This window comes from Podarcis melisellensis, assembly GCF_964234715.1.
Source record: "Podarcis melisellensis genome assembly, chromosome: 9".
Classification (NCBI taxonomy): Eukaryota; Metazoa; Chordata; class Lepidosauria; order Squamata; family Lacertidae; genus Podarcis; species Podarcis melisellensis.
This window is the reverse complement of record NC_138541.1, coordinates 25,837,586-25,859,184: the sequence shown is the minus strand read 5'-3', so window position 1 is coordinate 25,859,184 and position 21,599 is coordinate 25,837,586. Positions and strand designations below refer to the sequence as shown.

The following is a 21,599-nucleotide window of genomic DNA, read 5'->3' as shown; positions in this document are numbered from 1 at the left end:
CTTTTTCAAGACCAGCCATTGGCAACCTTTGCTTCCATGGACCAAGCACAAATTCCAAGATTAACTGGACCTATTTCAATATATTGCTTGAATCACTGAGGGGAATACAGGGTGTTCATCTCCACTGCCTTCAGTAATTTGGGCACTTTACAAAAGGACATTATCCAAAGTCAACCTGGTCCTTTCCAGTGTTCCTAACTGGGTAATTTCAGTAGGGTAACTTACCTAAAATGTGGTCTAATTCAGACAGCTTGTTTCATTCAGTACTAAGGTCTTGTATGTCTGTAACTATCTCTGTCAAAATTGGTCTGTTTAAACAGTAATGCTAAGTATAATTGTTGCCAACACTTTGCTAGTACCACTACACTTATGGGGGTCTTCTTTGCTGTGTGTTCAGGACTCTGTTTTGCGTTTGTGTTTGCAGTCCTATGAAGTGGCGGGTGGAGAGTGTGCATCTTATCAAAGTATTTGTTTTCACAATTTTTCTCATGCAGGAGATCCCACTCCCATCCTGAATACCTGTATATTAGGCTGTTCTTAGAACAAACAAACAATATACTGTTCTCCATGCATTGATACCTCAAATCCAACCAGTCACATTTTTTTCTTTTCCTTTCCCTCTGACTGGTCAAATCAGAAAAGGAAGTCAAGTTCGAGTGTTCAGATGATGGTGAGGATCTTTATCTGCCAGATTTTTCCTCCTGTGAAACGTTCACACTTAAGAGATGAAATTTTTGCATTTAGGTCTGTTGACGTAGGAAAAGGAAGCTGCAAGACTTTTAAAATACCGGCTTGTAACTTCTGCATCAGTTCAGTGTAACATGACGTCCTGAATTAATTGCTATCAGTTCTTCCAGAGCCAAGGTCACAGACGAGAGTGAGAAACCTGTGTCCTTCCAGGTGTTGCTGCACCTCAGTTCCCATCAGCTCTTGCCAGCGTGGCCAGTGGCCAGGGATGATGGAATTTGTAGTCCATCAGCATTTGGAGACCACAGATTCTGCACCCATCTCATAGACCATGCAAATATCGGTGCAAAGTAGATGCAGCGATGGCCAGTGCAACTGTTCTGCTACAATATCATAGTTAATCAAAAAACCTTCTGTATAGTCATTGTGATCTTCTGGTATGAGATTTCTGAAAATGTAAGAACATGATAGGGCTGTCCCTTCAATTATATGTTGAGGTGTTTGTAATATGAAAACTGAGTTATTGCTCAAGCCAGTGCCCAGTTCCTGTGAGTATTTGCAATAAACAATACAATTTAGTCTCTGCTTTTACCCTTTCTCTTACACCACCTCCTGTATTCCACTGCAGGTACCACATGGTGTGAAAATTTATTCCAACATTTAACTATACATTTCACTCCACTTAAAAAGAGCAAGTGCTTCTGAAGGACCCTTCCATACTTGTCATTCTGCTGATGATTAGTAAAGCTCTGTAGGTAGTTCTTGATAGAGGTGGATGACTACATTCATGGGTATTTTACCTACAGATACACGAGCCAAATAAAAACAGAACAGACTACTACCAAACACTGTGCAATGTCATATGAATTAAGCAAATTTAAAGTTGTCCATTGATTAGCATGGAGGACAAAGGTAGGTAGCAAGCAGAGCCAAGTCAAGTGCAGATGAAGGGATGTGGAATACACAGTTAGGTGTATGTCTGGGCTGGTAGCAAGTCCAGTGCAAAGCTTAACAGCCAGTTTGCCAAACATACTATATCGTTTATTATAAGATGCTCTTTTGAAACCCACTCAACAGTCCTGTATCTACTGTACAGTCACACATTTGTTGATGGGAACGTCTAGTTTTGGAAAGGTGGGTAATTGCCTCATGCCGTCCTGCCTAACTTTATATGGCTATAGTCAGTGTGGTGTACCTGGGAGATCCCCACTTAGCCATGAAGCTTACTGGGCGACCTTGGGCCAGTCACAGCCTCTCAGCTTAACCTGCATCACAGGTTTGTTATAAGGATAAAATGGGGAGGGGAAGAACCTTAAACTCCTTGAAGAAAAGGTGGGATATAAATGTAAACACTACAGTCCAGCTCAGTATTCAACCCACTGTCTCTGTGCAGGTAGATATCCTCATAGAAGGACGAGGTTGAGTGAGGGGCTCTTCCGTCAAAAATAAGTAAATGGTGAATAGCATATTTTGAATTGTGCCTGGCTCTGCAAAGTGAGCTTCATTTGCAAGAAAATCTTCTTAAATTCCTGTTTCCAAAGTGTGTCCTTATAGAAACCCTACCCAAACTGTACAATCCAGCAGGGGGAGTTCTGTCACCCCACTGACTTCAACAGAAGATGGATTGTGGTCAGCATGCTTGCAAGAAGGGTTTTACCTTTTGACACACAGTTGACGTATCTTTCCATTGTTAATTGCTTATAATTAAGAATATTGCACAGCTGTTTGAATATTGCACAGCTGTTGCTTTCAGTGGTACCACCAAAACTTCCTTGAACACAAATAAGGTCGTTTCCAGCTTTAATAATTCTCAGAAATAAGTGGTAGGTTTCCAAGGAACATTTCCAAGTATTTTGTAGGGCTGATATGTTACTTTAGCTCAGGAATGAGGAACTTGATTCTTACCACCCTCACCTGTGGCGAGCCAAGCTTGTCCTTTGCCTGAGGGGTTTGAAATCAGCTCTGTGAGAAAAGGCACAGGGCTTTGTATACTCCATCAATCAGTTGGTTGACAATGCCAGCAAGCACCATACCTGATGTCATATGTAATATATGTATGGCAAATGGACTTGCCTTGGCCAAAAATTGACTGAGCTCATGTCAAGTGGGGAACCTAATTAGCAAGTAGTCTGCATAATCAATAAAACTTCTGGGCCTGTCCCCTTTTCTGTCTCCAATGGGAGCTTCCCTCCAAGGGCAAGAACAGTTTTTTTTGGGGGGGTGTGGGGGGTAATTCTTATCAGGAGAGAAAGAGCTAAACCTGATCTTGCTTTCCCCCCTCAATTTATTTACATTTTGAAAGTGCATGTTAATTATTCATATGCAATTAATGTTGCATCTTGTTTGATCCTACTGGTAATCTTACACTACTGGTAATACCTCCCATCATTACAGTAAATAAATACTTCCATGGATCTCTCTACACATTTTGTGAGGGGGCTGGAATACAACTTCAAATTGTATATCTGCACTTGTAATATACAAGTGAATGTCTCCACCCTTTTTCGATCGGAAGCATGTTCTTCCAGAGATGAAAGTTGCTTGAGTGATACTTTATATTTGATTCCTGCTCAGGATATCCATATTGACCCCTTTTGTTTGTGATCATTTTGCTTTTCTTCTATTTTTAGAATGATACTTTTGTGAGGGCCAATTTATATTTTTCTTTTATTTATTTATTGCTTGTGAAAGCAAGCAATCCAAACCCATGGTTTTGCACCATATGTAAGGGGAGCCAGGGAGCCCAGTGCTTAGCTCAGGCCTATTCTAGCAAATGCACATAGTTCTCAACTGTAGTTCAGCAAGCATCATATGTAAACCAGCCTATTTTCTTATGGTACACAGAGAAAGGCGTAAATAGTGCATTTTCTTTTTCTTTTCTTTCTTGCACGTGCTATCATCGTAATTCCAAATCTAATGTAGTCACTGTTCAGTAAGAAAAATAAGTGTTTAATTGAAAACACATTGTGTGGAGGGATCATGAATACATACCACACTTTAAATATATTGTACGGATTTCTAAAAAGTTCTTTACATATATATATATATGCACACACACACACACACACACACACAAACATTTACCTTCAGAGGTACTCCTGTGGGAACGACACTGTGTGTTCAAAATAACTTTGTTAGTACATATTGCATACAGCAATGGCTAATAATGTAGTCTGGCACCTCAGAGCTTATTTGGAATTCTACCACTCTGGGGAAAACAAACCACCATTGTTGTGCTGCACAACACCATGTGCTTTGATTGCTGTTATTGTAAATCCTATTGAATGCATTGTTAAGTCTCCCATTTTACGTATCTGAATCCTTTTCTGTTCTCTTATTGAAGGCAGACAGAAGCCCAGTTCATACATCATGGTAAGCCATAGTTAATGGTTTACCATGAGTGCACAAAACACCGTGCCCTTCACTCCTGCCCTCTAACTAGCAGGAACAACAAACCACTATCTCTGGCTTAACATTATACCCGTGGTATGCTTCACTCCAAACTATGATTGATAAGCCAAGAAGAAACTTTGGCTTAACAAAAGGTTTTATGGTGTGAAGCAAACCACAATCCTCAGTTTAGACATAACACGAAGCCAGTGATGATGCTTTGTTCCTCTTTCTAGGCGTTTTCTGCACACTCATGGTAAACGATCAACAAAGGCTTGTGTAACACCCCAGTATCCTCCGCTGTGTTACTTAGTTGAACAGGGATCTGTGCATGCACTGATCTTACTTCATTTATCTTAAGAACTCTCAAGGCATATCATTCATAATCCCATTTTACAGGTAAGGCCAAAGGCAGTTTATTCAACACTGTGAATTCCATGGGTTACACCCATTTTTTTACAATCTGGACTAGAATTTTAATGATGTGAATCTCTTAAGTTATGTATTAAAATAGCTACAACCATTCATAAATATAATTACTGCTAATCAGGCCCTCAGCATTGTTAGCATAATAATAATAATAATAATAATAATAATAATAATAATAATAATAATATGATGATGATGATGATTAAAAATATTTTTTGTACCTCCACCCATCTGAGTGGCTTGCCCCAGCCACTTTGGGTGGCTTCCAACACAATATACAAAAACACAACAACATCATACATTAAAAGCTTCCCAATACAGGGCTGCCTTCAGATATCTACAGATGGGAGGGTGTTCAACAGGTCAGGCACGATTACTGAGAAAGTCCTCTGCCTGGTTCCCTGTAACTTCACTTCTCACAATGAGGGAACTCACTGGAGCTGCACCTCAGTGTCTGGGCTGAACTATGGAGACAGAGACACTCCTTTGGGTATACAGGGCCAAAGCTGTTAAGGGCTTTAAAGGTCAGCAGCCAACACTTTGGGGAATTGTGCTTGGAAACGTACTGGGAGCCAATGTAGTTCTTTTAGGACTGGTGTTATATGGTCCTATAGTAAGAAAAATACACCTTCAATGCCATGGGTTTACAAAATGTATTCCTACCATTGCTTTTTCTTTTAAAGCATGCCAACCAATACTTTTTGTACTGCCTGATTAGTTATCTGAGTAGGTTAAAAGTGGACATCTCATGTAACAACATAAAATATTTGTTCTGTTTATAAATAGACATTACATTGAGTTTTACAAATGGTCAGCTAAGATTTATGTGTTTCCGTTCTTGCTTTTCTTTCACATGTAACATTTTACCTTCTCCGTTCTTTGTGTTAGTGGAGCATTAAATATTCTGTATTACTGATCAGCTAAACTTTCTATCTTATTTATATGCAGCTCTGCAGTTTGCTCCTCTTACAGCTAGAGCTGGTAAAACCAAAGGGCAGTTTTTCACCAGAAGATATGTGACAGCTCCTTCTGCCAGATTTAGTTATAATTAAATTTTACTGAATCTAACTTTTAAATGTTCAGTTTACTTCTGTTATGAATAAAATACTTGATATATAGGTGTGGATCAGCATTTTAAATGCATCTAAGAACTGAAATAGTTTTGGGGGTTTATTCTAGAGAAAATGTAATTAGCTTTTCTGTTGTCTTTAAGGCTATGTCATTCTTGCCTGGTTTAAAACTACTCATGATATTAGAGAGAAAAACAAATTAGTTTTCTTCTTGAAAAGGGGTCTTCCATGCTCATATCGTGCACTCTGTGTATATCACTTTAGCACACACTTCCCGGAATACAAAATCATGCCTTTTTAATACTCCGCATTCACATTCTGCCGAAAAACATAGCTGACATCTTTTCCTGCATTGCCTTGAAATGATCAATGGTAAAGAGACTCTGTAAGCTACAGTATTTAAATTATGTTGAATATACATTTTGTTTTCTGGTTCAATTGATTCCCAGTTGTGTCCAGAGAACCACCTTGCAGCATGCTGTAACACATTCAGACCTAACTTAGGGCAATAAGAGTGTTTTTGAAACAGTAAAGCTAATAACCTTTAAATATTTTCATGTCCTGCCTAAATATATAGACTTCTGGAGACAACATGTATGACAAAATAAAATGTGTATATGACTCTAATATATGGGCCTCTAGCTTAGTTGACTCCCAAGCTAAACTCAGACCTGGTGCAGTATATTAAATAGCATCACATCCAAACACGGGAGGTGGTGAATGGGTCGTTGGAAATGTAGGCCTATTCTCTCTCATTTCCTGCATTAATTGCATATTGCTTGGTTTGAGCTTTTTAAAAAAATCTTAGTAACATAGCTGAAACCATACATGTCTGTATAGCACCTCCAGGGGCATTTCTTTGTGAACGGCACTGGGAGAAGCTGCTATAGTACCTACTCAAATCTGTTGTCATTGTTGCCTTTGATTTTTTATAAATTCACACCTCCGTCAGTCTTTATCTCCATATCTATATCTGTGTATAAGTAGTCTATATAGGGAGATATAGATATGATTATCTGCTGTGAGAGATCTAAGGCTTGTTTGTTTCTACTTTTCTGCATACCTACAGATAAACAACAAAACCAACGTGGTAACCAGCCCCAAAGAAAATATTCCTACCCCAACGCTGGTATACCTGGCTTTTTCCTTTTAACTTGCTTTTGAGTTCTGTTTCTGAGTTTTCTCTCCCTTTTTCCTCCTCTCTTCCCTCTTCCTTGCTCCTTGTTTGCTTTCTAAAATTTTGGCGCTATTTTTTTTTCCCCTCTTGGGAACTTGAGATTGCACTTTTTTATATATGCATATTATTTATGTGTGTGTATAAAGAGGAAGTTGATTGTGAAACAGTGTGTTTCTAATTAGCCAATGTGACATGGAAAATGGATGTGGTTGTGCAGTAGCATTGGTAGCCGTAGTTGAATTTCATTGCATGCTGTGTCAGAAAGTGAATAGAATGTGCTTTTGTGTTGCCCTTAGCTCTTCGTCTGATGAGTGTTCCAGTATTTATAAATGAGGCTTAAACAAACTTTCTTCCTACTTTTTTGTCGCTAATACAATGTGAGTGTCAAAATCAAGGAGAGCTAACAAGATTATTGCTAGGCAACAACCAAGTAGACCTTATTCAGCTTCTCATTCTTTACTTTTTTTGAAAAAAAACACACAGCAGGGCTTTGCAAGACTTCACTTACTGGGATCAAGAGGCATCTATTTCTAAAGCTGGTTATATACCACAGTTAATACAGGCATCCCCAAACTCGGCCCTTCAGATGTTTTGGGACTACAACTCCCACCATCCCTAGCTAACAGGACCGGTGGTCAGGGATGATGGGAATTGTAGTCAACAAAACATCTGGAGGGCCGAGTTTGGGGGTGCCTGCTTTAATACATAGGAGTCATTACTCCATAATAGGCTCTGCGGTGAATCTGTAGCTCATGAGTCATAACCTTGCTTAGGTTACTTATTCTGATTTCTCTAGGCTATGCAGCAAAGCCTCAAAATTAAAAACCTTTCCATTAACAATTAGCATATTGTCAGTGGCATCCAACCTACCATGTTTTGGTAAACCCTTTTGAAGAAAGGTCTTTCCAGTTTTAAAGTACTGGCACCTGTGGTTTTGTGCATGACAGCACTCCCATTGAATATTCCCCATGGACATTCCCACTACTAAGTATTCTGAAAAGTATCGGCTTCATAGAGTCTTCTACTAGGAATTGCCCAAATGTGTGCCTGTGTGTCACCAACCCTAGAGATACTCCAGCAGATGGCTGGAGGGATATTAGACTCTGAGATGACAGCATTTCCTACCATGAGTGTTAATCTCTGTGAAATGAAAGGATCTGAAGGTAGCAATACTCTTTTGTGCTTAGGGTTTTCTATATCTTTTCCTGAACCTACTCATCCCATTTTGGCCCTTCTTTAACCTTTATAGGCTGCATCGTCATTCTTTAGTAAATTGACCTAGTTTACCCATGGTAGTTGCCTTTTTGCCCAGTGGAAACTGTGAGCTAATTTTTGGAGGTGGAAGGTTAAAAAACTGGCCAGCAGTTTGATTTGGAAGACCTTGTGAGAATTGGTGCCTCTTTAGATCTCCTTCAAAGCCCTGGACATGTGTTAAATCATGAATAAGGTCTTTGCATGCTGCTGCAGTAGATACGATGGCCTTCCTTGCTGGCTTGCCAGTTTCATCCTCTGACAGTAGCTAACTTTGCCTTAGCTCTTGTCAGTGCTTAGCCCTTGTCATCTGGCTCTTCTCGTTCTCCTTCTCACGCGCGAGAAATCTATTTACCGAGAACTGTTTTCTCTCTCTTATTTTGTTCTCACTCAGGAGCCCCAAACTACCGTAATCCACAACCCAGATGGAAATAAGGTATTCAGAAAGAACCAATACTGTCCTGCACTTTTCAGATTCCATATTCCATTGAGCCCCCCTGCCAAAAGAAAACACACCCCACAGTGTGTGCATTATGCGAGCTTTAGCTAGGAAATTAGCTACCTGGTATTCAGTCGTCTAGTGAAGCCTGCAGAGAATTGCTTCTCTTGTAACGGAATCCTGCAGAGAGCCCTTTTCTGCACTATTTCTGAGTTTCCTCACCTGTGCCAGAGGTGCTCTGGTAGGAGCTGTTCCACACTTTTGGTGTACATCTCTAGCTTCTAACCTGGAACTTAATGTTCTGGCAAAGAAAAAGAAGTTCCTCCTCAGATGCAGAGTGTGGTTCAGGCTCTCCATATGCAACACTTTACTGAAGTTCAAGAAAGGCACATTTGGAGATTTGTCCCATCTGTTTTTGAGCATGTTCATTCATTGTTGCATAACCTTTTATTTTGGGAGGGGGCGTGTCGGGGTGCTTGTTGCAAATTTTATGATGAGTAATGAGCAGCACACAAATATATACATGTAAAGATGATAAATGCCCACGCACTCTTCACTGTGCTATCTTCCATACATTCTTCTGCATCAGACTTTCTTACCTGATGCTCTCTAGATGCTGTGGACTGCAACTCTCAGCCCAGCCAGAGTGACCGGTGATCAGGGACTGGAAGTTGTCATCCAAAACCTATGGAGGGCATCAGATTGGGGAAGGTTGATCTATAAACAGGTTCAAGTTCCCCACCTCCCCCAAATAATAAGCATTTCCTGTACATGAATAATAGTTCCAAGGATGAGGCTATTATTGGCCAGGAAAGTAATAGTTGTAACTTGTGTCCAACTCGGATTTCACCTTCTTGGGGTGTCCTTGGAACCAAGTTTTTCTGTCTAGCTGAGGGGGAAACATTAGAGCCAGGCCCAAAGCAAAAACTTTAAGACTGCAAGGGAACCAGTAGAAGGGGAAAGGGAACTTACTAGCCAGTGGACCTGAAGCTCTCCCCCCCCCTGCCCCCAGCTCTGTGCAATGCTCTTCTTCACTGAACTTCAGACGTTGTTCAGAACATCATCCAGATGCTCACATCTGGGCTGGCAAGGATGTTCTCTGGATTCCATGAGTATTATTTTATTGCATTTTTGGTCGTTTGTTTTTTAATGTCTGCTGTTTATGATGGCTGTGTTTGTTGGATTGGATTGCATATCAAATTTTCCCCCTTTCCTTGCATGGACATAAAAATGGGCTAAGCAACTGTTGAGCCATGGCTGGTGTGGTAGTGCTAGAACCCTGGAATTAGCAGCTTTCCTTTGCGGGAGAAAAGGAACCCATTTTCTATCCTTTTGTCACTTTTGGAGAGTTAAATTTGGAAAAAAAAGTGTTTGCCCACCAAATTTCTGGTGTAGCTCTCAGTGGTGGACATGTTGCCTATCCCTGGACTAGGTAATCCTGTAATTGGTACCCCATAATTAACTAATCAAAGAAAATGTAATGGTATGCTCGGATATCACTATTCTTTTCTGATTTATTTCATACAACAACTGACAGATACCCTGTTTTGTGTTTGTGGATAGTACTTGTAGTTCACACTACGGGCCTTTCTCAAGCATGTATCCCAATTTATCGTATTTATATCTCCAGTTCATTTGCATATTTATTTTACAGCCTCTGGTATATATATAATATATATAAGGCAGATTGTGATGTTTGTTTTGCTACCACCTGCTCATGAACCACATTTTGTTGTTCATATTGTGTTGAAATATGCAGTTTACAGCCTACATTCGCTAACACTTGAATTTTCGGTTTTCACTTGAATAATAATAATAAAAAAAACAAATGGGACAAAATGATCCATAGCTCTTTGGCATGACTACATCTACTTGTTCTGTACCATTATGGAAAATTGATAAAACTGTGTTCCCTTTCTGGGGTGCGGAAATGCCCCAAACTAAAATGAACATCATCACGGAGGTGGAAATCACTTGTAGGGGAAATCGCTGTTGAAACGTATCGTATATTGGGGGGGGAGGGTCTGTGTGGAGCCTTTTTAGCATGAACATGTCCATGGAGTTGACTTGTGAGGTGGTGCATGGAATTTCGTGTGGTTGTTTGCAGATTATGTAAACATTTTTAAGATTGTGTTAACATAACCTATAAAGCATGATACATCTGTGTTCATGCCTCTTGACTCTTGAGCATTCTTAACAGCAGACAGAGCATGACGGTTTATTTTGAGTGGTTGGGCAGATGTTGGGGTGGCGTGACGCTCGCTGATCTATTCGTTGGTGTGCATACATACATCATGTCTTTTAACCATCAACATTGCATTAAGCATTGAATTATTTTAAGAACATATAAAAGAACACTGTCAAGGTCTTTTGGGATTCATGTCTCCCAGGGTTTGGGTTTTTTTTTATACCAAGCCGTAGAACAAACGTCTGAAACCAGACTTTTAAATAAAGCTCACAGAAATTACTGGCCCGTAAAATTGTGCAGTATACTTGCCCACTCATGACAATTTTAATCATTTGTGTTCTGAGTGGAAATAAGAAACAGTTTTCTTGTCAACATGAAGGTGAATCTTGCTTGTCTCAGGTGACCAGCCAAATTTACAAACCTGTGCTTGATCCGCTTTCAGCATGGTCCTAATTCCATGAAGGAAGAGATTTGTCTCACGTTTTATATTGACTGCTTGTTTTGCTCTTTTCCTTGTATAAACTTGTTTTAAAGACAGAATTTTTTGTCTTCTTTGACAGTGTCCTTTTAAACGTGTAGACTTATTATTATTATTATTAATGCATAAAACTCTGACAGCCATCTGAGATGCTTGTCTTTTTGACAATATGGTGAGTTTAAAAAACAGCTGCCTGAGGAACAAATATTTGTAAACCAGTAGGGAATAATATATCTGTCAAAACAAAACAAAAAACATAGAAACATGAAATCGGACCACTTCTGTCTTTAAGCTTCCTTAATAACTTGCTTTCATCTTGAACACATGTCTTTAAAAAACAAAACTGTGGCTGGGATCCAAAGAGCGGCATTTATTGCCTTTCTATACCCCCACCCCAATATTCCAAAGGTCATGTACAGAAGGGGTCCTTGGATGTTCTCCAGTCCAGGCACTGACCAGACCCCAACCTGATTAGCTTCAGCAAGGTGGCCCCTATAACTACTGTGATGCTGTTGGAGAATGCCAAGTGAGGCCTTCATTTTTGTTTGATGTTTTGCTTTGAATAGGAGACTGCCACACCATGCCTTCTGCTGCCTTTGAAACTCTTTTCTGTTTCAAAAGTGGAAAAGGTGCTGCTGCTGTTTGAGAAACAGAACCTCAAAACCCCTTGAATACCTGGACCTTCTGGTTCCATAGTTCTTTGGATCCTGGCAATATTAATATGAAACCACCAATTGGATTTATATGTCTTACACATTCCTGCACTTCTTATTTGTAAAATGGCTGGTTCTGATGGTCAGCTTAATGTAATTCACCATCCTCTGTCATAAAAGTATCAAAGGGTTTTAAGAAAACCAGTCAGCCCATTTTTCATGGTTCTTCCCTTACAGTCCTGTGAATTTCAAAACAAGAAACTCGTTGTCTTTAAGCGTTCCTTTCCAATCCAAGCGGATTGCAACCGCTTCAAATTTGGCTTTAAGGGTAAAAGCCCATCACCCTCTGTGTTTATTTGTTTGAGTCTCGCAGTCACGTGGTCTGCTTCTGGGCTTTGCATGAGATGTCTGATGACATTGTAAATATAAATAAGTAGTGGAATAGTAGATCAGTCAGTTGATTTTTCTTATACTTCTCAACAGGAATCCACAGAGAGCTCCAACACAACCATTGAAGATGAAGATGTGAAAGGTATTTAGCTGTACTTGTCTGGTGCATTTCTAGAATTTCTTTATAATATCAAGAAAATGTGATCTTACTATTGTACTAGCTGCCAGTGTCAGCACGGCCGTACTCTGCTAAAGGCGTAGAAGGCTGGACATCAAATCTTGCATGTGCTTAATGACACAAACAGGGTGACCAGGCTGAAAGTTGCAGAGAGAATTAATTTTATTACTTGTTTATTGCATTTATATCCCACCTTTCCTGCAGTGGACTCAAGGCAACATGCATGGTTCTTCCTTTCACCCTCACTACAACCCTGTGAGGTAGGTTAGACTGGGAGACAGTGGAGGAACAGAGTTCACCGCAGTGACTTTTATAGCTCAGTGGGGATTTGAACCTGGGTCTCCTTCGTCCTACTTCTAACCACTGCACCACACTGCCTCCCCACATACTCTGTGCTGTAGCTGTAGTCACTTTTGTTGCTGCTAACCTTACCACTACCTGCTGGCCCTCCATTCACCCACTCTGTGGTATGGATTCCTGCATAAATATGGATAGGACTACATTAAAGCAAAACAACAACTCACAACCACACCCTCACCGTTAGGCTCCTTTTTTGTATCTTCAACAATATGTCCTGTTCTACATTTGCAGCTTCATGTGCTCATTTACCATAGTTCCACCACAGAGCTTCATAAGGAAACTAAGGCTCTGGCCTGGTTCAAATGGTGATGCTCCTTTGGTGTGGGTTGGGGGCAGGCATAAGATTTTTGCCGTCTTTCCTCAGCCTCTCACCTATCCTGCCCTTAAGGCCACATGGATGCACTGGCGGATGAATGTAGGGGCGGGAGGAGTGGTCCGTCCCAGGTGCCGTCTTGGGGGGGGGGGGGGGAATGCCATCGCAGCCGCCCCTGGGATGCTCAGCGCTTCACGCACCCCTGGGACGCTCAACGCTTGTGAACGCCTCCAGATTTATGCTGCTCCCGGTGCCAGAGCACGTAGCTCCGCCACTGCATGGATATCATATTTAAGTAGATTAAATTGAGTGTCCATAGGTCTGAACAGCATAAGAAATACTATAGATAAAATATGGGTCCACACACTTGGGCGAAGAGCATAGGGGCTCAGTTAAATGGAGAGTGAAATTGGCGAAATGGAAAATATTGAAGAACTGTAAGTTAATGTTGTATTTATCATTAAATAATGGATTTTTTTTCACACTTCTGTCTCAAACATGTTTCTTCACTACTGTTTGTTCTAAGCAGCATTTTTATAAGCAGTCTGTTCAGATGCCAGTATTTTTGTTTCCTGGCCAGATTTATGTTTTTCTTTTACATTTCTCTCCTTTCTCCTATTACTGTAACATACTCTCATATTTCCTTAGGCCACCTTCCCCAAACTGGTGCCCTCCAGATACTTTGTACTACAACTCCCATCAGCCCCCACTTTGCTTGCTAAGGCTGATGGGATTTGTAGACGCACGCATAAGGTTCCCAGCTAGTCTCCCATGAGAGGATGGTAGCCACTTTGAATGACATGATTTCTCTGTGTGATTTCCCCCTGAAAAAGTGCTCTTTTTTGAGGCCACAATCAATGCGCAAAATGCACATTGGTGGGTTCTGTGGCTGAAAACAAAAAGTTTTTTGCGGGGGGCGTCATGTGAAATCACGGCAATCAAAATGGCTGCCATGCTCTTAGAATAAAAAATGGGAATGTGGTGTCTTGGACCTTGACTTCAAAGTGTTGGAGGGTATGGCAAGTCATGAAAGGCCTTCCTTCCCATTATCCATTTCCAGAGTCTCCAAGGTTGTTTTGCGGGGGGTGGGATCTTAAAAGTATCCAGAGAACAGAATAATCATGAAGCTGAAGGTCACAGATAGTTTGAGCTTCAGCGCAAGATTGTTCATGGAGCAATGGTTTGACCATCAGTAAATGGGCAGAAAATATATTAGGTATTTTTATACATCCTTGCTAAAGCTTTTTGGAAAACTATGCAACATTGGAAAGTTAAAAGATACTGGAAGTATAAGAAATTAAATGAAAAAGCATTGTTTTATAATGTGAAATTAGTTTCTTTGGGTACTATAACCCAAATGGTTTTGTTTTGCAAAGGGCTTGTTTTCCCCCCAGTTAATGGTACTTGTATCTTTTATAAGGCTTTTAAACTTGTTACAGTAATAATCTGATGCAATGGAATTAACAATTATGTGCAAGGAATAAATTTATTAGAGAAGAAAAAGTAAGGTATTGTTTTGTGGATACTGCAGATTTAAAGATGAAATTTAAATAAATAGAAGTAATGTCGGAAGTCTTAGGTGTTTGGGGTTTGTATTTTTTTAGGAAGAGCAAATATATTTGTTAATACTATTTATAGCACATGCTGTAGAATGCTTTGCCTTCCTGTGCAGCAGCTATAGCAGTTTCTTCCAAATATGATTGTGTCTTCCATTATTTATTTATTCATATACTGTGCTTTGTATAATGGATTCCAGGGCAGAGAATAGCATAAAACAATATATACACTAAAACGGGAACAATTTGTGACAGTAGCCAGAGAGGGGGAAGAAATTTGAATCGGTTCACATTTAAAAGTGAACCTCCCTAATTCACAGTTTCCGAAATAATACAAGAGTCAAAACACAGCATACCTTTGAAAGTCACGCTTTTCTGATTTTGCAGTAATGTGTACAAAAGTGCATGTACCGTCTGCAGAAAAATGTTTATTTGAGTAGGTGTTTTTCAGTTGAATGCCCCCTTTGCCCCTTAGAAATCTTCAAAGGATTGAGAAAGTGATGCAGGAAGTTACAGAGGGTAAGGGAGATGAGCAGAAAATGTGGTGATATCCTTGTACCTGCAGTGGTAGCCTCCACTAGATCCCACTTCCCTTGTTGAATGTAAGGATCTGACCACTGAAACCTGTTTAGTCCCTTTCCAGTATCTTAAGATTCTTGGGAAACCAAAGTCTACACTAAACATAAGAAGAATCCTGCTGGATTCTAAAAGACCTAAAAGACCACCCAGTCCAGCATACTGTTGGCCAACCCACAGTGCATATGCGAAGCTCATAAACAGGACCCTGAGCCCAACACCACTCTCCCTACTTGTGAATCTCACCAACTCATATTCAGATGCATTCTGTCTCTGACAGTGGAAGCAGAGCATAATCATCATGGCAAATAGCCATTGATAACTTTATCCTCCATGAATCCGCTTGTTATCTAACTTGGTTGGCGATCCTGAAGATACTAAGAACATGCACACCCTTGAAAAGAAGGATTAGAATAATGGCCAAACATTAGCGTTCATCAACCTCACAGTCTGGGTTTGTCTTAGTGAAGTCTATAGGACTACTCCATGGGTTTGTGAATCACATTATTAGCCTAGCAGGTACCTTATGAATGCAACCCGTATTCCATATTTAATGTTGTTTTTACTGATCTGCATTAATTGTAGCTCGACCAGAATGTTACGAACAAACTGACTTAGGTGCACTGGCTACTCTCTCGAGGTAAATATTATTTATCTGGGTAAATAGTGCATATTACCATAGGAAAGTAAGGATATATTCCTTCTGTGCTGGCATCTGAACAGAGACCCATAGTGGTGAATAGTATCCCTTTCAGCTTTTGGGTCAACCTGGTTTTTCCATAAAGAGTTCTTGTTGATTTTGCCATTCTCAAAGATGTTCACTTGTTGCGTGTGATTGAATTACCATTTTTGCTTTAGCCTTTTCTTTTCTTTTCTTCCCTCCCCCTCACATTTTCATGCCCCACATACAGCTCTCAGAAAGGAGGGTGAAATGGAGGTGTCATGTTCTACTCACCATCTCTCTTCTCCCATTGCTTCTTCATCTTACCTGTCGCCATCTTTGTTGTGTCCCAGCGGCCGCTCCTGCTGCCTGTGGCTCCTGAGGATTCTGATCATACTCTACCTGCTCATCTTTGTTTGTTCATATGTTGTGTTTCTTTCCATCAATTCGGCGGCAAAGTCCAAGAAAATTACAAATTCACAGAGTCACTTGCATGAATCTGGGCCCTCCCAGTCCACTCCTTCCTCTCTTTTATGTAAGTTGAGAGGTGCAGACAGTTCACTTCATTCACTCTGTCTCCGCTCCCAGTTGTAGAAATATAATGTTGAGACTTGGCCAGAAACTTGCAGTGGGCTTCAATTTAATGTCTGGATAACCATGTCTGTTTAACACTGGAGGATGCTCTCCCTTCCTTTGATGAAACGAAGCCCATTTGTGACTCTTCTGTGAGGAAGAAAGCCTATTAAAGAAATCATTTTGCCTGCAAAGTTGGATGAATTTGAATTTCATCACATTCACTGGGAGGAAAAGGAAGGAAATTCTTGTGTTTTATAGACAAATCAGTAGCGGGTTTAGGAATGTTTGTGTTGCTGATGTAAAACCAGTGATCTTGTCTTCTCTTTATATTCAATAGGCTCTTGGGACATTTGCTAAATTTTTAAAACACTGTTTTATGATTTTGAGCCACTTTGGGGAGTTTTTGTGTGTGTGTTGAGCAATGGAAAACAAATGTTTAAATAACATAATTAATAAAATGTAGCACAGGTCAAGGCACACTCCTCCAGGATGTTCTCCTGGACAAGACCCATTAAATGAATGGTAGCACCACCAAGCCCTATTATTCGTTTAGTATTACGTTTATACCCCACCTTTTCACCAAAAAACTTAAGGTGGTGTACTTGGTTCTTCCCCTTCCCATTTTATCCTAAAAATAATCCTGTTAATCGTGCTTCCATTCATCTGCACCACACTTGGCCCAGGCAAATATCTTGGTAGATGTGCCATAGGTCAGAGATTATAGTCCAATGCAGCATATTCTCCAGGTCGCACATACACACACACAAATACACCCCTGTTTTGGTGGGGGTGCAATGCTTGGTATTTCATGTGCTGCACAGATGGGGTGCATTTTTATTTATTGCAATTATTTACATCCCACCCTTAAGGGTACACATCCGTTTGAGGTGGCTTACAGATAACGCTCTCACGTTAGTAAAATTAAAAAATCGAAACCAAAGACATGAGTTAGCTATACAGGAGCTCCAGTGTATCCGAGGCAAGGGTTGCATTGCTTTTTAAAGTTTATATATGAAGAAAATATTAAATCGGGAAAGGGCATAATGTTTAATTTATGGGTAAATGCAGTAGAAAATGTTGTGCTTCTTGTTTCGTAATCCGAAGCAGAAATTACTTACAGGACAAGTAAATATAAGCAAGGCAAAGTTATATAGATACATTATGAAGGAAATGGATTACTGTGTGTTTTGTTCTTTACAAGCCTTACTCTGACTTGGTATATTTCTGCTTGGCAGTAGAATATCTCAGTGGCTGCAAAGAATGATGATTCAGACTTGTATAAGGAAAATGAGACCTGCTGCCATGTAACTGCATTAGGATGGAGTGCTGCAAAACAGAATCATAATGGCATGTGGCTGTCCTGTAGAAATAAAGCATTCAATTATTGTGATGGAGCCAGATGGCAGCTATTGGCATTCACGGGTGTTAAGTATAAATAGAGCATGTTGTTAGGGGAATTTATGAGATCCGTAAACACCCCTTACCCATTCTGGGTATAATTTGCCAGAATGCTCTCTCCTGTGCAAACCCCACCGAAATGATTAGGAGCATAAGTTCCATTTGTTTTTTATGGGGTTTGCATATGATAGGCCCCAGACTTAGCCATTACCAGTTTAAAATATGAGTTGGTATATGAAAGTTTTATCTATCTATCTGGATGCATGCATAAAAGGTAAAGGTAAAGGTACCCCTGCCCGTACGGGCCAGTCTTGACAGACTCTGGGGTTGTGCGCCCATCTCACTTAAGAGGCCAGGGGCCAGCGCTGTCCGGAGACACTTCCAGGTCACATGGCCAGTGTGACATTGCTGCTCTGGTGAGCCAGAGCTGCACATGGAAACGCCGTTTACCTTCCCACTGGTAAGCGGTCCCTATTTATCTACTTGCACCCGGAGGTGCTTTCGAACTGCTAGGTTGGCAGGCACTGGGACCGAGCAGCGGGAGCGCACCCCGCAGCAGGGATTCGAACCGCCGACCTTTCGATCAGCAAGTCCTAGGCGCTGAGGCTTTAACCCACAGCGCCACCTGTGTCCCGGATGCATGCATAGATACAAACATATTACATCTCAAGTAGAATAATTTAGTCGAGGTATAAATGCCCCTGTTTGCACAGCGTGCTTGAAAATTCTCCTGTGCACCCAGTGCAAGAGCATCAAGATCTCTGGTGCTCTTGTCCAGCCCCCATTCATTTCACTTGGATTGCCATGCGCTATTTCAGAATGGCATGTCATTTGTGATTCTAAAAGTTCTGCTTCTATTGCAGTTTTAAAAGCATTTCCTGAGATTCTACAGTTACTCTTTCCAGTCACATTTTTTTAAAAAACAACAAACCCCAACAACATTCACCCCTTCTTTTTTGAAGACGTGTTAGACGAAGGCAACGAGAGAGGCAGACATTCCTATACAAAGTACTATTTTAAAAGGCACCCATGGGCAAACTGCTGAAATAAGAATGAGGAATTTGTGGCCTCCTAGGCTTTGCCGGACTACAACAACTTCCACCATCCCTGTCCATTGGGCATGCTGGCTGGAGCTGCTGATGGGAGTTGGAGTCCAATAACATTGGCAGGGGGCGGTCGCCGCATTGTTTAAAGAAAGTGGAACTTTTTTCTGTATAGTGTTAATACGATGTGTTGTAAACCAAATAAACAGCAGCAGCCTCATAAAGCTCAGCTACTGGAGATTGAATGTTGCCCATAACCTTCTTTTAATAGAGCTGCTGTTCAGAGTTTGCCAACATTTAGCTGCAAAATGCTGTATTGGTAAACTTGGGCTGCCATTTTGATATACTAGCCAGCATAGTAATGTTTCTTCATTGCAAACAAATAGATTATGAGGCCTTCAGTTTTGTCCATGTTTTCTTACGGGTAAATCCCAGGCTTAGAATCAGGCAGAGTGCTATTGCATACCCAGTGGAAGAGGCCAATTCCCTTTTTAGTATCTGTGAGCCTTCCAAAGGCATTCAACCCAGATGCTGAAGTAGGTGGATGTTACCAGAATGCTACACTAGATGGACATTAAACTTATACCGCCATGCTCTTTTTATGTGTTGTGGGAACTTTCAGACTTGCAGAGTTTATTGTGGCCTAGGCATTTGTAAACTAATTGGTGCTAGTGCATGGAAGCTTATGCTACAGCAAATATGATTGTCTTTAAAGTCCCACAAGACTCGCCTTGTATGTGTCTATTGCTGTAATGGAGTAACATGGCTCCCGCCTGTTTAATTTCTGGCATGTATTTTCATAGGGTAGCTTTGCCAGATGCGTGAGTAGTTAATAAAGTGCCACAGGACTTAGTGTCCTTGTTCAGTCAAAACAAAACAGAAACAATGAGATTCATCCCTTGAACACATAGGCTTTTTATTGGCTAATTATTAGGTAAACACAGATGAGTGGGCATGATCTTTGGATGAACGGAGCATTGTGCCAATATAGTGTCAATGCACTTTTCAGAAGATTGATGTTTTCCTGTCTGTTTCTGAAGCACAGTTCAGCCCAGAAGCAGAAGCCACAAGGACACAAGCTTTACCCCCCACCCCAATCTGTCTAAAAGTTGAAATTCTTTGGCATCGTGCCATGGGAGAATGGTGCTGTAAGAGCCATCTGCTTTACGCAAAACAGTTTCATAATCTTATCCTGCTCTAAATGATCTGATTGGCCAAATGCAAAGCAGGGCAGCACTCCTGGATCTAATAATTATGCAGAAGAGGGAATTTTTGCAGGTGCAGCTTCTCACAAAATGGTGGGAGGAAATCCCTTTCCACACAGGGAAGATACATGTGTACTGTCCTCCTCCTTTCTGGACTGCTGTCCATTTGGTGAGTTGGGACCTAATATTGGGTTGTGCAGTTCTAAACAAATCAAGAAGACTCCCCAATCCATGTCTTGGTGAAAGAAAGGTCTTGTGTTTAGAACCAAACCTCAGCAAATTCAAAACCTCCATTCAAAGTTTTTAAACAGAGGTTGGATAGGCATCTGTCAGGGATTATTTAGCTGTGATTTCTGCACTTCAGAGGGTTGGACTAGATAACACTTGGGATCACTTCCAACTCTACAATTCTCTGTTATTAAAAAAAAAAATTCTGGAAAACTCAATGGATTACGGGCATACCTCCTAAGTCTATTTCCTGAGTGGCATGCTATGAATATTAGTGGCACAACTGAGCAAAAATTAGCAAGCTTCTGTGTTGAAAAGCTATGAATTTAGAGTGTAAACCAGCCCTCCAGAAATTTTCAGAGCGCCCAGAAATGTAGTTTTGTTATTTAGCCACAGTGTGTGTGTTTTTTTCCAGCCTGTTGCTAACTGAAACATCTTTGCTGAGCTCAATTCACATAACAACAACAACAAGAAAAATAAATTTAGATAAATTAAATAAATAATTTCATTATTTGTACCCTGCCCATCTGACTGGGTTGTCCCAGCCACTCTGGGTGCCTTTCCTTAATGCAAAGCTTCTCGTTCTTAAAGTGCTGAGAAGCAAATGTTAATGTTTCTGTTTTTGATTGGATAGGTATTGCGGCCCTTTTCTTTTCTAGATGGTGCTGTTGCTTCCGGAAAAAAAAATGAGGTGACTCTAGATGGTGACAAATATTCACTCCTCTCTCCAAAACCTTCATAAGGAAACTTTGGATTCTGAGGGAGAATGAAAGAGCCCCCCAGGAAAGTAGGTCTATGTCTTGCTTATCTGGAGGGGGTTGTGGGTGTACCTTGTCTATCAGACATAGGGAGAAGTAAACCCGCTAACACGAATTTATCAAATTTAGAGATATGTCCCCTGCCCTGCAAGCTTGATCTGAAAATTAATTGGAATGATCAGGTGTTCAAGTTTAGCACTTTACAAGTAAATAGAAGGGGTTTTCAAAAGCTCGTTTTAAACACTTGTTTAAAGCTTTCCCCAAGCTTCAACCCCCATCTTCTTCTGCTCTCCTGCCTCCCTACCCCTGCCTGCATTTATTCCCCATGAATGAATTGGGAAGGGTGGCCAAGGGGAGGCCTGTGTGGTTTTAAATCATGTTCTAAATCAGCCTGTGCTCAGCTTTTCTTGGTAATCACTCCCTCCATCACCTGCACACAAAGATGGGTGCAATCCGACAGGGACAGTGCCAGTGCCAGCAACCCCTCTCTGTTATCACCTGTTTCATATTTTATCGGTATTGTCCTCTCCGGTTCTCATTTGAGAATGGGTTGTATCTCAGGGGCAGAGTACATGTTTTGCGTGCAGAGAATCTC

At 40.7% G+C, this 21,599-nt stretch overlaps 1 protein-coding gene across 13 annotated transcripts in view; it reads left to right on the top strand.

The window, feature by feature from the left end:
- Positions 1-21,599, top strand: part of CAMK2D (calcium/calmodulin dependent protein kinase II delta) — a 153,261-nt gene that overhangs the window by 116,645 nt on the left and 15,017 nt on the right. For 5 of the 13 annotated variants that reach the window (XM_081925084.1, XM_081925085.1, XM_081925089.1 and 2 more), the window contains 4 exons: positions 638-670; positions 6,646-6,705; positions 8,399-8,440; positions 12,246-12,294. In XM_081925084.1, the coding sequence (XP_081781210.1) occupies positions 638-670; positions 6,646-6,705; positions 8,399-8,440; positions 12,246-12,294 (184 nt within the window). The remainder of the gene's footprint in view (positions 1-637; positions 671-6,645; positions 6,706-8,398; positions 8,441-12,245; positions 12,295-21,599) is intronic. The other 8 variants (XM_081925087.1, XM_081925086.1, XM_081925092.1 and 5 more) reach the window with 5 other exon arrangements.